Below are 12,801 nucleotides of genomic sequence, written 5' to 3'. Positions count from 1 at the left end.
TTACAAACTTCAGTTTTTTTAATATATTATTTATATTTCCATACAAAGAAATAACATAAAAAACATAGTACATGGTAGTAAAAGTGCAGAAACTAAAATTCTACTAAAACATGACGTAGAATGTGAGCAAAGACCTGATCACTGTTTGCTGGAGGCTTCATTTTACAGCCCTATTCTACCTGTTAACTTACCAGTAAATTTCAGTCAAGTGATATGTAATTTTAAAACAATAACCTACCTCCTAATTTAGGTGTAAACTGGCAATAGTTACCTGAAACTCCTATCAGTAACAGCAATCACATGTATTCTCAATATCACTTGATAGAAATGGGAATCACGGATGCAGAATATAAGAAGCCAGTCAAAAAATGAAGCACCAGCATTAATACAACCATCAGTTTCAGTGGTCTTTTCTCACACTCGACATGGATGCACCAAAACGTCTAGAAAATTAAGACATCTATTGCATGTAAACAAGTGTCCTGTTGGTATACACATGCTAATTCAAGCATGTTTCCACTCTGAAACACATGGATGAATCGCACACCATCAGTTACTGGAGGGAAGCTGAACTTGGAAGGAGGTTTTTTAGTATCGTCCTGTAAAAAGAAAACATGACAGTCAACAGACAGCTAAAAACCAGTGTAATAATGTTGAACTCAAACAGACATTTCCCACTGATTGATGTACGTGTGATTAAAAATGCATGCAAATACTAATCTGACTTCATGCCTGAAGACAATAGAGTGGATGTACTGCAGCGAGCTCTCTATTATATTATTATTATTGTATGCATTTCATTTCACACTTACGTGGGCTGTAAGAGCGAGACCGTGAGCGAGATCTGTATCTACTGTAGTAGGGTGATGGAGATCGCCTGCGGCTGCAAAGAAATGAAGACACTGTTGAGGAGTTTTTTTAAAAACCCTTGCACGGCCCTCGCAGTTGTAACACTCACCTATACCTGTAGTCATACTCCTCATATCTGTCATAACGGTCATAGCCACGGTCATAGTACGAGTCTCTTCCCCTCCTGCTGCTCCCACCACCGCCGCCACCACCACCACTGCCGCCTCCATTGCTGTTGAAGTAAGAAAACATCATGGAATGACTTCCAGGCGTCGTATCTCTCAAGAAACTCGCAAAAAACATCAATTCTTAGAATGTTTGAAAGTGTTTTGTGAGCGGATGCACATTTAGACATAGATAACTACTCTGTCCTGAACATGATACACCTTGCGTTCCAGTTCTGGTCTGCTGTTTTGCTAAAATTTACGACTGCCCTGCAACAATGTGATGAATAGCTCATGCACATGTGACACCCTGACATTAGTGTTCATCTTACTGAGTTGGTCGACCCATGTAAATTCCCGGTGTGGGGGTATGAGGACGTTTGGTAATGGAATAATCCACTCTGATACGCCTCCCATCCAGCTCCATACCGTTAGCTCGCTCCATCGCCTTGGGAACACAAGAGGGAGGAGAGGACAAGATGTTATCAGAATGCTGTAAAACTCATGGTGAAAATTATTTAATTCTCAAAGGCCAACACAGATTACACACAGTAACTTCTTTGCAAGGGACACAAGGCTGTAATATGAGGGAATTTGAGACAAGGCAGACACCTAGTGGTATAACTGTGTAATCACACCTTAATAAAAACGTGCTCTTGATGGGGAAACATCTTGAACATGCAGAGTGAGTATTTATGAAAATAAATTCAGCTCATGTACTATAGTCAATGATCAAATATGGATGTAAAAAATACAGTTAAAACATAAAAACATGCATTAAATACTCTATAAGGGGGGGGGGGGGGGAGTCAATCATGATTTAATGTAACGTGTCATTTTGTAACAATACACTCAGACCCCAGAGCCATATAACCTCTCTTTGTAGAGAGCTAAAAAGAGGAACACATTTCCCTCTGGGCATCAGATGAATACAAGTGATATCAACAAGAGACACTAAACTAGTCAGTCAGTGTAATGTGACCACAGCCAGTGGTTACAAATCCTTTGCTCAAATAAATGTTCTGATACTACTTTGTCAATATACTCCACAGCAACTTAAAGGTTCTGTACTCAAAGCCTCACTTGTACATGTCACTACTATGACAGCTATGAAAAGTAAAAACCATCATTCTGTAGTAAAATGGTCCCCATTTGTGTTTTTGGATCCAATTTACTGCTGTATTTTATGGCTGTAGATATTTGAGACTGAGGTCATTATCCTGACTTTAGTTGGTAGTTTAACCTAGAGGAGAGCATCATATTCTACAACATCAAGAAAAAAGTTTTAGGTTTCACAATGTATTTTCTATAAAATGGACATAAAGTTTCATAAAAGAAAGGCTTAATCCTACAGTTAACCATAGACATGCAGAGCACACATTTTAAAGTATGTGCTTATTACCAGGTAGGAATGGGGATTTTAAAATAAAGTGTAATGTAAGTACTCTAAGTGATCAAACAATACAGCGTTGAAAAAAGTACAATATTTATCTCTGAGATGTAGAGGGATAAGATGGGAAATACTCAAGTAAAGTAAAAACACCTTAACCTCTGAGTTACTGAGACTCATCAATGCATTCTGTCTTCTGTAGGGGACTAGAGTTTCACAGCTTTACTGTGAAACATTGTCCACTGCAAAGGACATTCCATAAAAAATAAAAGTATCTGGAAAAACTGTTACCAATCAAGGCAATTATTCAGTGTAAAAAAGGCAAAACCTTTACTTTCTTGGGTCTCAGGAGGTAAAATTTTGTACCTATGTACTGGGTTTGAGTAAATGTAGTCAGTTACATTCCACATCTAACAGTGGAATTATCTCATTGCCCATCACACCAAATAAAAAAAAACAACATACACACACACACACTCGCACACACACACTTCCCATACCTCTTTGGAATCCTCAAGTCTCTCAAAGTATACGAATGCAAAGCCACGGGAGCGTCCTGTCCGCTGGTCATACACCACGTTTACCCCGGCCAGAGGACCATACCGTGAAAACACTTCCCTCAGGTCGCGTTCTGTTGTGTATAGGCTCAATCCAAATACCCCCAAACATGTGCTAGGGTCTGGGTTCGCCTGGAGGGGTCAACAATACGGGTCAGAGTTGAAGGTGTGGCACACAACATCAACCCATCAAATGCACTGTACACCCAATGTGTTTAACTGAGTATGCAAAACGGATCTGCACATGCATCTGCACTTTACATATATAATGTGTTGGCCACATAACCACAGAGGTATAAAGTAAAAAGAGGATACATCATTAAATAAGTAATCTTTTCACATTACTTTTCAGTTCATTATATTGTAACCCACACATTGCTGCTCATCAGCTCACAAGTTGGCACCACCTACAGTGAACTACACACCAGCTTTGACCTTGGGATTTTGTGTATATATTATCTATGGCTACTGTAAGTTGCTAAAATAAGTAAGTATCTATGTACATGTGAACAACGGGGTACCAAAACATCTCCCTCTCAGCATCTACAGTTGTACCAGTTCAACCGGAAATGCTGAATGGGCAAAATATGACAGCTTTAATAACCCCTTAAACAGCTGTAAAAAGACACTCCTGGGAGAGTCACAGAAACTGGAAAACTATTCATTTGCCACCTGCTTGGTTTCTGTTTTTATCCACATTTCGTTTCACATGTACCTCTAAAAGCAGCAGTGTTTTACAAACTGTGGTCAACTCTGGTGCTGCAACAAAATCACTTCATTTTTGTTATTCTGTTCAATACCAAGGATATATTTACAGTTTGCCCTTATTTACTATGATAACTCAAAGCCCTGTTTTTCATCAATATCTATCATTTATTTGTCAGTGAAGGCAAGAGTAAACTCTCGACAGCTATCTTTGCTCTCTTTGTCATTACCTTTCCTGGTAAATCCATTCAGAATAATAAATTATAATAATGCAACCAGATAATAAAAAAAAATAATAATAAACATGCACAAGTGGAAAATTACTGATTGATTCCTGCCATATATCAAAAACATGCATATTGACAAATTGGTTAACATTTATCTAATACCATTGTTTGATTCATTATTTTTCTTTACAATTGATTAACTATTAAAAACAATACCAAGTGGCACATAGTAACTGCTAAGATATACTGCTCACCCCTGACCAGTTTTGTGCATGCTAAATGGTTAAATGATTTCAAAGGATTTGGTAGATGATCAGATTTGCCCTGCAGTCATCATTCATTCAGATTAAAAAACAGCTACTGAATACAGCCTGTTCTATTTAATTCCCTCAGTGTTTTAATGGCCCACTTTCCTCTGGTTCAATAACAGACAGGGAGCAGCACCTTTGACCCACACAACATTACATTGCTCTTGTCCAAAATGTCAGAAGGTCCACATACCCTAACATCAGCATCACCGCCATGACTGTATGCTTCTTTTTTGAAGTCATGGCTCTGTTGATATAATGAAAGGAGGGGAGAATTAATCAAAGGGGTTATTAAATGTCATGTCAAGGTGGTTTCCCACAGCTTTAACCACAATCATCTGATAAACCATGTCTTTACAATGTTAGTTACACAAGAATCATATCATTTTTGTAACAGTTTTTTAATCAGTTACAGTGCATACGTAAAACTACTCACTTTTTTTGTACATGTATTGCTGCTTTTCCACAGACAGTATACACTGGACTTGGCCTCACGCATGTTACAATTCCACTGCAGGTATAGTACTATGTCAGTGCAGCTGGTTGTCATAGCAACACAGTGTACACTAGCGTGATGTTGACTCTAGTGTGACTGCAGCTACGAGTGAGGCAACATTAATAGAATAACATTTTATATTGACATTTTCTCAGGGAAGACTGAAAACCTTAAAGCTTACTTGAACCTTTGCTTTGATGTCAGAGGTCACACACACAACCTCAGGACAACTGAAGTTGCTGTTCCACATTGCGTCATGATGACAAACATACATATTGACACAGCAGTGATTGTGGATTGACCAACCAATGACCAGCATGATTATATTTAATGTTTGGTGTCATTATGGCTCACTTTGAACCTCAATGAATTTCACAATAGACATTATATCCAATAGTATCAGGTGATCTCTACTCTCACACAGTGGAAATGATAAAAAAAAAAAAAAAGCTGTGTCAAGTCAAGCTCATATGTCAGTGGAGAACCAGCCCATATTCTGCTACACTTCACCCTATCTAAAAATCTAATTGCACTCACCCTGCTGCCAGTGTGACGGCGGCGGTTTGACATTGGAGAAGTGCTCTGGCTCCTCCTGCGGCGGTATTCTGGGCTATAGGAACGAGAGCGGGACTTCCTGCGATGGGAATAGGACCGAGAGCGTGAGCGGCTATAGCGGCGGTTTGAGTGCCGCCTGGAACGAGACCTGAAAACGATGTAGAGGAAGAGAACTGAAATTGGATTTGTAACAAAAACTACATTCAGAAAACAGGCAAAAGTGCCCTAAGTATTTTTTCACTCACATATAACTCAGATCTGACATAGTGTGTGCATAGTGTACGTAAATCGAATCGACATAGAATATATGGAATTCTGATCTAGGCCACATCAATGATCAGATCTTTAACAGCGCAACCACTATCTAAACAATGAGATCATAATCAATGCAACTTGCATATCCCTCTAAAATGCACAACTTTAGCTTGCACGGTAGTCTTTTCACAGACTGAATTACATTGTATGGCACTTTTACAGAAGGAAATGATTTGAACACGTTTAACATAATTGTTTTGGTAGGTGTGGTCCAGTAATGGCCACAAAATGTGTAGAGTTCTAAACAATACAAAAAATAAAAACCAATATATCTAAGCAATAAATTTTAACTGAGCACTAAGGCCAGTGGTGTGACCTAGTGCTGCACTATATATATATATATATATATATATATATATATATATATATATATATATATATATGTCAGGGTAGAGACTGCGATCGTAGTCTCTACCAGTAGAAACTCCAATCAGAGTCTCTACTGGAAGAAACTCCAATCCGAACCCTAACCCTAACCCTTCTACTGGCAGGATCGGAGTTTCTACCAGTAGAGACTACGATCGGAGTCTCTACTGGTAGAATCGCCGATCCTACCAGATCGCAGTCTCTACCCTTATATATATATATATATTTATACACACACACACACACACACATACACACGTATACAGTCGTCCTCAAAATTATTCATACCCCTGCCATTTTTTGTAACTTTTTGTTTTTGCGATGAAATGAATGAGTTTTGTCAAGTTTGTTTGTGACTTATATGTGATACACAAGTGAGGAAATAAGAACAAATGATACTTGGAGAAATACTTCATTTCAGGAGTATTTTATTAGAGGATTTCTAAAAAACGCCATGTTCAAAATTATTCATACCCTAGGTTTATTAAGTCCAAAGTCTTTTCTTAATAGTCAATAGAGTAGCCTTTTTTCTTGATAATGGTTCCTGTAAGTGTCCATAAGTTCTCTTCTGTCTCCTGTGGGGTTTTGGTCCACTCTTCCAGGACCAAAGCCTCCAGCTGGGTCCGGTTGGATGGTCTCTTACCCATCACTCTGGTCTTTAGCTCCCTCCACAGATCCTCTAAATGATTTAGGTTAGGACTTTGACTGGGTCATGTCCTTGAACCACTACTGCACTACCTTGGTGGTATGCTCGGGGTCAGTGTCCTGCTGGGACATCCAATCAGGACCAGTCTAGAGTTTCTCAGCACTTTCACGCTGTCATCCAGGACGTTGATATAATTATGTTAAATTCATGATGCCTTGTAACTTCATGAGGTTTCCAGTGCCACTAGCAGAGAAGCATCCTAGCATTATAGGTTATAACCATAGCATTATGTTGCCACCAAAATAACCGAGGTATGAAAGTATCACAGACAACCATCCAGCCAGTATTGCACAAAGGAGTTCTCCATGGATGCAGACACAGGAAGATGGCATGACTCAGGATGAAACATCAGGAGGCTCATCTGGCATTTCCTAGCGCTCTTCTTAACCAAGATCCAAGCTTTTGGTCATCAATCCAGTGATTTGATGAAACAAAGATGGAGTTATTTGGCCACATGGATGTTGACTGCATCTGAAGGAAGCAAGGAGAAGAACGCAAGCTGAACACAGCCCCAACCATCAAGCATGGTGGTGGCAACATAATGCTATGGGGTTGCTTTTCTGCTAGTGGCACCGAGAACCTCATCAAGATACAGGGCATCATGAAAAAGGAGGATTATATCACCATCCTGGATGACAATGTGGAAGTGTCTGCTGAGAAACTGTAGATTGGTCCTGACTGGACGTCCCAGCAGGACACTGACCCTAAGCATACCATCAAGGTAGTGCAGTAGTGGTTCAAGGACATGACCCAGTCAAAGCTCTGACCTAAATCATATAGAGAATCTGTGGAGGGAGCCAAAGACTAGCATGATGGGTAGGAAACCATCCAACCGGACCCAGCTAGAGGCTTTGGTCCTGGAAGAGTGGACCAAAACCCCACAGGAGACAGAAGAGAACCTGTGGACACTTACAGGAACCATTATCAAGAACAAAGGCTATTCTACTGACTATTAAGAAAAGACATTGGACTTAGTAAACCTAGGGTATGAATAATTTTGAACGTGGCATTTTTTGGAAATCCTCTAATAAAATACTCCTGAAATAAAGTATTTCTCCAAGTATCATTTGTTCTTATTTCCTCACTTGTGTATCACATATAAGTCACAAACAAACTTGACAAAACTCATTCATTTCATCACAAAAACAAAAAGTTACAAAAAAAATGGCAGGGGTATGAATAATTTTGAGGACTGTGTGTGTGTGTGTGTGTGTGTGTGTGTGTGTGTGTGTGTGTGTGTATATATATATATATATATATATATATATACACACACACACACACACACACAGGGTGGGGAAGCAAAATTTACAATATTTTGAGGCAGGGATTGAAAGACAGTGTATGCCCAATTAGTTTATTGAAAGTCATGACAATTTATTTGCCACAAGAAAATTGACATAATAGAAAATGTTTTTATTCTATGTGTCCTCCTTCTTTCTCAAGAACTGCCTTCACACGCTTCCTGAAACTTGCGCAAGTGTTCCTCAAATATTCGGGTGACAACTTCTCCCATTCTTCTTTAATAGTATCTTCCAGACTTTCTCGTAATAGTTTTGCTCATAGTCATTCTCTTCTTTACATTATAAACAGTCTTTATGGACACTCCAACTATTTTTGAAATCTCCTTTGGTGTGACGAGTGCATTCAGCAAATCACACACTCTTTGATGTTTGCTTTCCTGATTACTCATATGGGCAAAAGTTTCTGAAAAGGTATGGATAATAGTGTTAGGTATGATTATGACATCAATATATGTTTGGTTTCAAAACAATTGACGTAGTGCCTGCTGAGAGAAAAAAACTAAATGTTCATTGTAAATTTTGCTTCCCCACCCTGTGTGTGTGTGTGTGTGTGTGTGTATATATATATATATATATATATATATATATATATATATATATATATATATATATATATATATATATATATATATAAAGCATTGTTATCACAATAATGGAGTGTGTAATTTTCCTATTTCTGTTTTACATGTCATGGGGTACCAGAGTGGTTTTCTCCATCACTCTAACATGCTAGTTTTTCTGACAAAAAAACTAAAGTAATGCTACTGTTGCTGGTTGAATGCAATTTTACATGTTATTAATGTTGAAATGATGTGAATATTTTCAGGGCACAACTTTGGGCAAGGCCTGAACAATTATATTTAAAGATTTTATTTTTATATGCAGTATTTACCAAACCAGGTAAGCAATGGAATATTGTTTTGTTAAAGCTCCTACTCTGGCACTTTTGTTATTATGAAATACATCCATGTCATTTACACATTGTTATATGTGAATAAAATGACAAAATATTTGACTGCGTATGTGTCTGAAGGTCTATGGCAGCAGCATCACCAGGTTCTTGGACAGAATTGTGTAATTGACTGTAGTAGTACAGTATTTTGTCTTAAATTATAAATAATTGAGTCAGCATACAAACAATTGGCTCTTTTTAACATTGTTAAGGAACCTTTTTATAAGGAACATTGTAAAGGAACATTTTTCTTGAAATTGGTATTTCTTTAGGTTAACGAGAAATATCGCAATATTATCGCTATCGCAATGCTGTACACCCATATCGCATGTTTTGACAATATCGTGCAGCCCTAGTGTGACAGCAACCTACATGGCACATTAAGTAAACTACTGAGAACTCTCTAGCAAAAAATAATTACATACCTTGATTTGGATCGAGAACGGGACCTGGACTCAGAGCGTTTGGAGGCCCGTGAAGGGCTCGGGGAGCCAGACCTGCTCTCCGACCTGACCCGAGCTGGACTCCCGCGATCCGATTTAGATGGGGACCGAGACCCCTATTACCACAGCATCATGTTAACATCTGTCTCATGTAGACACATTTATTTCTTCACACAGTTAAACAAGCCATAAAAATAAGATGTGGTAGAGCATGTTGTACACATACACCTGGCTAAAATGTGTAACTTATATGCTGTGGAAGAAAGGGTTAGTAATCTTATCATTTCAAGTGATATGCTTTGGTTTACAATACATACATATTTTTCTAACCCTTAATAACAAAGTATATGATTCCATGTCCACCTGGGCCACCAAGGAGAAAAATAAAACATGCATTTTTATGTTACAAAAAGGAAGCATTTGCACAGAAAAGACATTTGTAACAGTGTATTTACTTAACCTAGGGACACATTCATTCTTCCAGATTCTTTACACGCTACTCCCTTCTCTCAGGATTTCTATCCTTCTTCATTCTTCTTTTTTCAGTTTTCTCATTTTCTGATTCCAGGTCTGTTTTTCCTCTCTTCACCCAAACTGTAACCAGTTTCATTTTAGCCATTACACTGCAAGTGCTTCTATCTGACACCATTCTTCCGTCACACTTCCTCCCTTTCCACTTCTATGTTCTGTTCTGTAAATGTTTTCATTAGCCTTCTTGAATATTTTCTTCATCATTCTTGGATAAAACTCTTCAAATCCTTCACGATCAATAACCTTAATGAAAAAAGAACATTCAATAAAAATTAAGGTTATAGGTTTATGAAAGAGGAAATTTCTTTATAAAAAAAAAAAAAGATAATGAACACTGAAACACTGAATGCAGTACAATTACATTTTTCAACTTTTCAGAATAATTACAGAAATTGGAGCTTTATGGTTACAGGTACAAGAAATGAATAGATGGACTAAGTAGCTGTGTTGCTATTGTCTAAATCTCATATCAGTGAATGGAGACAGGCTAATATTTGGCTGCTACTCATATATATAATGCTGGTAAAAACAGATCAGTGGGTCTGCTAGTGTGCAACAATAGCTGCAGCAGCTGCAGTGACGCTATGCAAACGGCGCTAAAATAGGTGACCGAGACAGTGCCGCAAATGAGAATGCGCAAATTGTGCAGAAAAGCCACGGTTTAACCCTTGTAGCTTATTAAGCTAGCGGTAGCCTGCTGCTAGCTACATTCCAATGTAGCTGTTATTAGCACAAAAAAATGCATTTATGTGGAAATATATCTACATATACACACACTAGCGGTTACATGACTGTGAGGACAAGGAATATTAACTATGAGTAAAATACTTCTCGGTCGTTACAAACGTTTAGCATTAAGCCACTAATGCCGATAATAAGCTATTTCTTTAATTGCAGTTCACTGTGTCAAATTCGAGCAGTCTACTTTAATTTATGGAAGCCACAAAGAAGAAAAGGAAATATGATAATGTATCAAATAAACTACTTACCCGGGCTTCGTAGTGTCTGTCCTCAGTGTCACTCATTTTTCAGTAAAATACTACCACGGATAAAGACAGTGAGACACAGTGGACTACCACGGTTTGACCGTTGGTTTCCACGGAGTATTGTTGGCTAGAAGATGGCTGTTCCTGTGGGTGATGTGTTTATGTACTGCGGAATCTGACGTCATCTCCCACTTCCACTCCTACATCCCCACCGTAAATAAATATATACATAAATAGATAAATAGGTGCACCATAAGTCTGATCTGGGGAAACACAAAGTTTTTGACCAGACCTTTTCTACCACTGCCTCTTCTAAACTTAGGATGAGAGTCAAGAATAAAATGTTAAATGAGATGTCATCAACTTATCAAACAAATTCAAATTCATCTCTTCATTTATTTCAGGTAAAGATGTGTTTATTTGTCATATTACACTGCAAAAATCTAAATCTTACCAAGTGTATTTTTCTCATTCTAGTCAAAATATCTCATCACACTTAAAATAAGACATAATTACCTGAAGAGTAACTTTTCAGTGAGATATAAGAACTTATTTATCTTATTATCTTATTAACTTATCTCTTGAAAATCTTATTTCAAGAAATCTTACCAAGATCATTTTCACTTGAACAAGTGAAAATGATCTTGGTAAGATTTCTTGAAATAAGATTTTCCAGATCTTTTGCCTAAAAAAAGTTCTTATATCTCACTGAAAAGTTACTTTTTAGGTGATTATGTCTTACTTTAAGTGTGATGACATATTTTGACTAGAAATGAGAAAAATACACTTAGTAAGATTTAGATTTTTGCAGTGTATGCAGGTTCACTGAGGAGTGATTTGCTGTTTCAGTGTCACATGGTCACACAAAAACATTCTAAAAAAAAAAAAAAAAAAAAAAAAAAAGCAAAACCAGGCTAAAATTAACCCATAAAGACCAAGTGGTACTTTTATGGCTGGTCCAAAATAGTTTTTATTCCCTATATTTAACTTTTCTTAATTGATCGATCACCATTATTCTAAGATTATTATCTGCATTTTGTGTTTTTTCAGTGAAAATCATGTATTTTCCTGTATTTAATTTACTGATCATGTAGATGTTCATAAAACATCAGATTAAAGTTGAGTATTATATCAGAAATACAGAAAACTCAAGAAAAAGTGACTTTTTCAGCGGAGATATCAATAACAGAATGTAAAAACAAGTGTCTTCATCCACTGTCACTGATCCAACTCCATGGGTTTTACTGGTGAATCAATGTTGTAGAAGATGACGGTGTTTCCACAGTAACTATAAAGCCTCTGAACATCCAAATGGGTCATATCTAACGACCATGAAAAGATGAAAAATTGTATTTTACACCAATTATTTACATGTATCGATAGGATTAGTGGATCAGAAGTTATTAAACATTTTAGATCAGCAGATGCTTTTGGTCACAAGTGGCTGGTTGGGGCTTTATGGGTTAATTGAAAAATAAAAAAATAAAATAAAATAAATCTCTGCAAGTAAATACACCACCACAAGACAGAGGATCAGGAGTCATGACTGAGTAGGATTTTGATTATACAAGTGTACACTGTTGTAAGGAAAATTAACATTCCTGGTTTGAACTTTGTTCCACTGCTGCAGTTGGTAGGTTAAACTTCTGTTCTTAGAAGCTTAGAAATTAATTTCAAACTGATCAAACATAAGAGACAGTATTTTCCACATTGTATTGCATCATCAGTCAGTGGGACTGTGGTGCAATGAGAGGTTTTTTCAAAGCCCCACATTTACATTAAAGAGGATACGTAAAAGGTAATTAACCCCAAATATTCCGCTCTAGGTGGAGATAAAAATGGATCTTTTTGTTCAATATATATGAAAATATGGTAATCACACACAGATATAAATCCAGCATGTGTTTGTTTTATAGGATAGGCAAAGACCGAGGCCTAAGAACATAA

The 12,801-nt window shown here is 37.4% G+C and overlaps 1 protein-coding gene across 1 annotated transcript; it reads right to left on the bottom strand.

The window, feature by feature from the left end:
• tra2a (transformer 2 alpha homolog) lies at nucleotides 1-11,003 on the bottom strand. Its single transcript, XM_030147670.1, has 9 exons — nucleotides 10,858-11,003; nucleotides 9,320-9,453; nucleotides 5,234-5,399; nucleotides 4,394-4,447; nucleotides 2,904-3,092; nucleotides 1,346-1,461; nucleotides 959-1,081; nucleotides 813-883; nucleotides 1-599 (listed from the first exon to the last, which is right to left on the bottom strand). The coding sequence occupies exons 1-9, from the start codon at nucleotides 10,891-10,893 to the stop codon at nucleotides 589-591; spliced, it is 900 nt and encodes a 299-aa protein (XP_030003530.1). The 5' UTR covers nucleotides 10,894-11,003; the 3' UTR covers nucleotides 1-588.
• Between the last annotated feature and the right edge of the window lie 1,798 nt (nucleotides 11,004-12,801).

The sequence above is a fragment of the Sphaeramia orbicularis genome, chromosome 11 (genome assembly GCF_902148855.1).
Source record: "Sphaeramia orbicularis chromosome 11, fSphaOr1.1, whole genome shotgun sequence".
Classification (NCBI taxonomy): domain Eukaryota; kingdom Metazoa; phylum Chordata; class Actinopteri; order Kurtiformes; family Apogonidae; genus Sphaeramia; species Sphaeramia orbicularis.
This window is presented reverse-complemented; position numbering and strand designations above follow the sequence as displayed.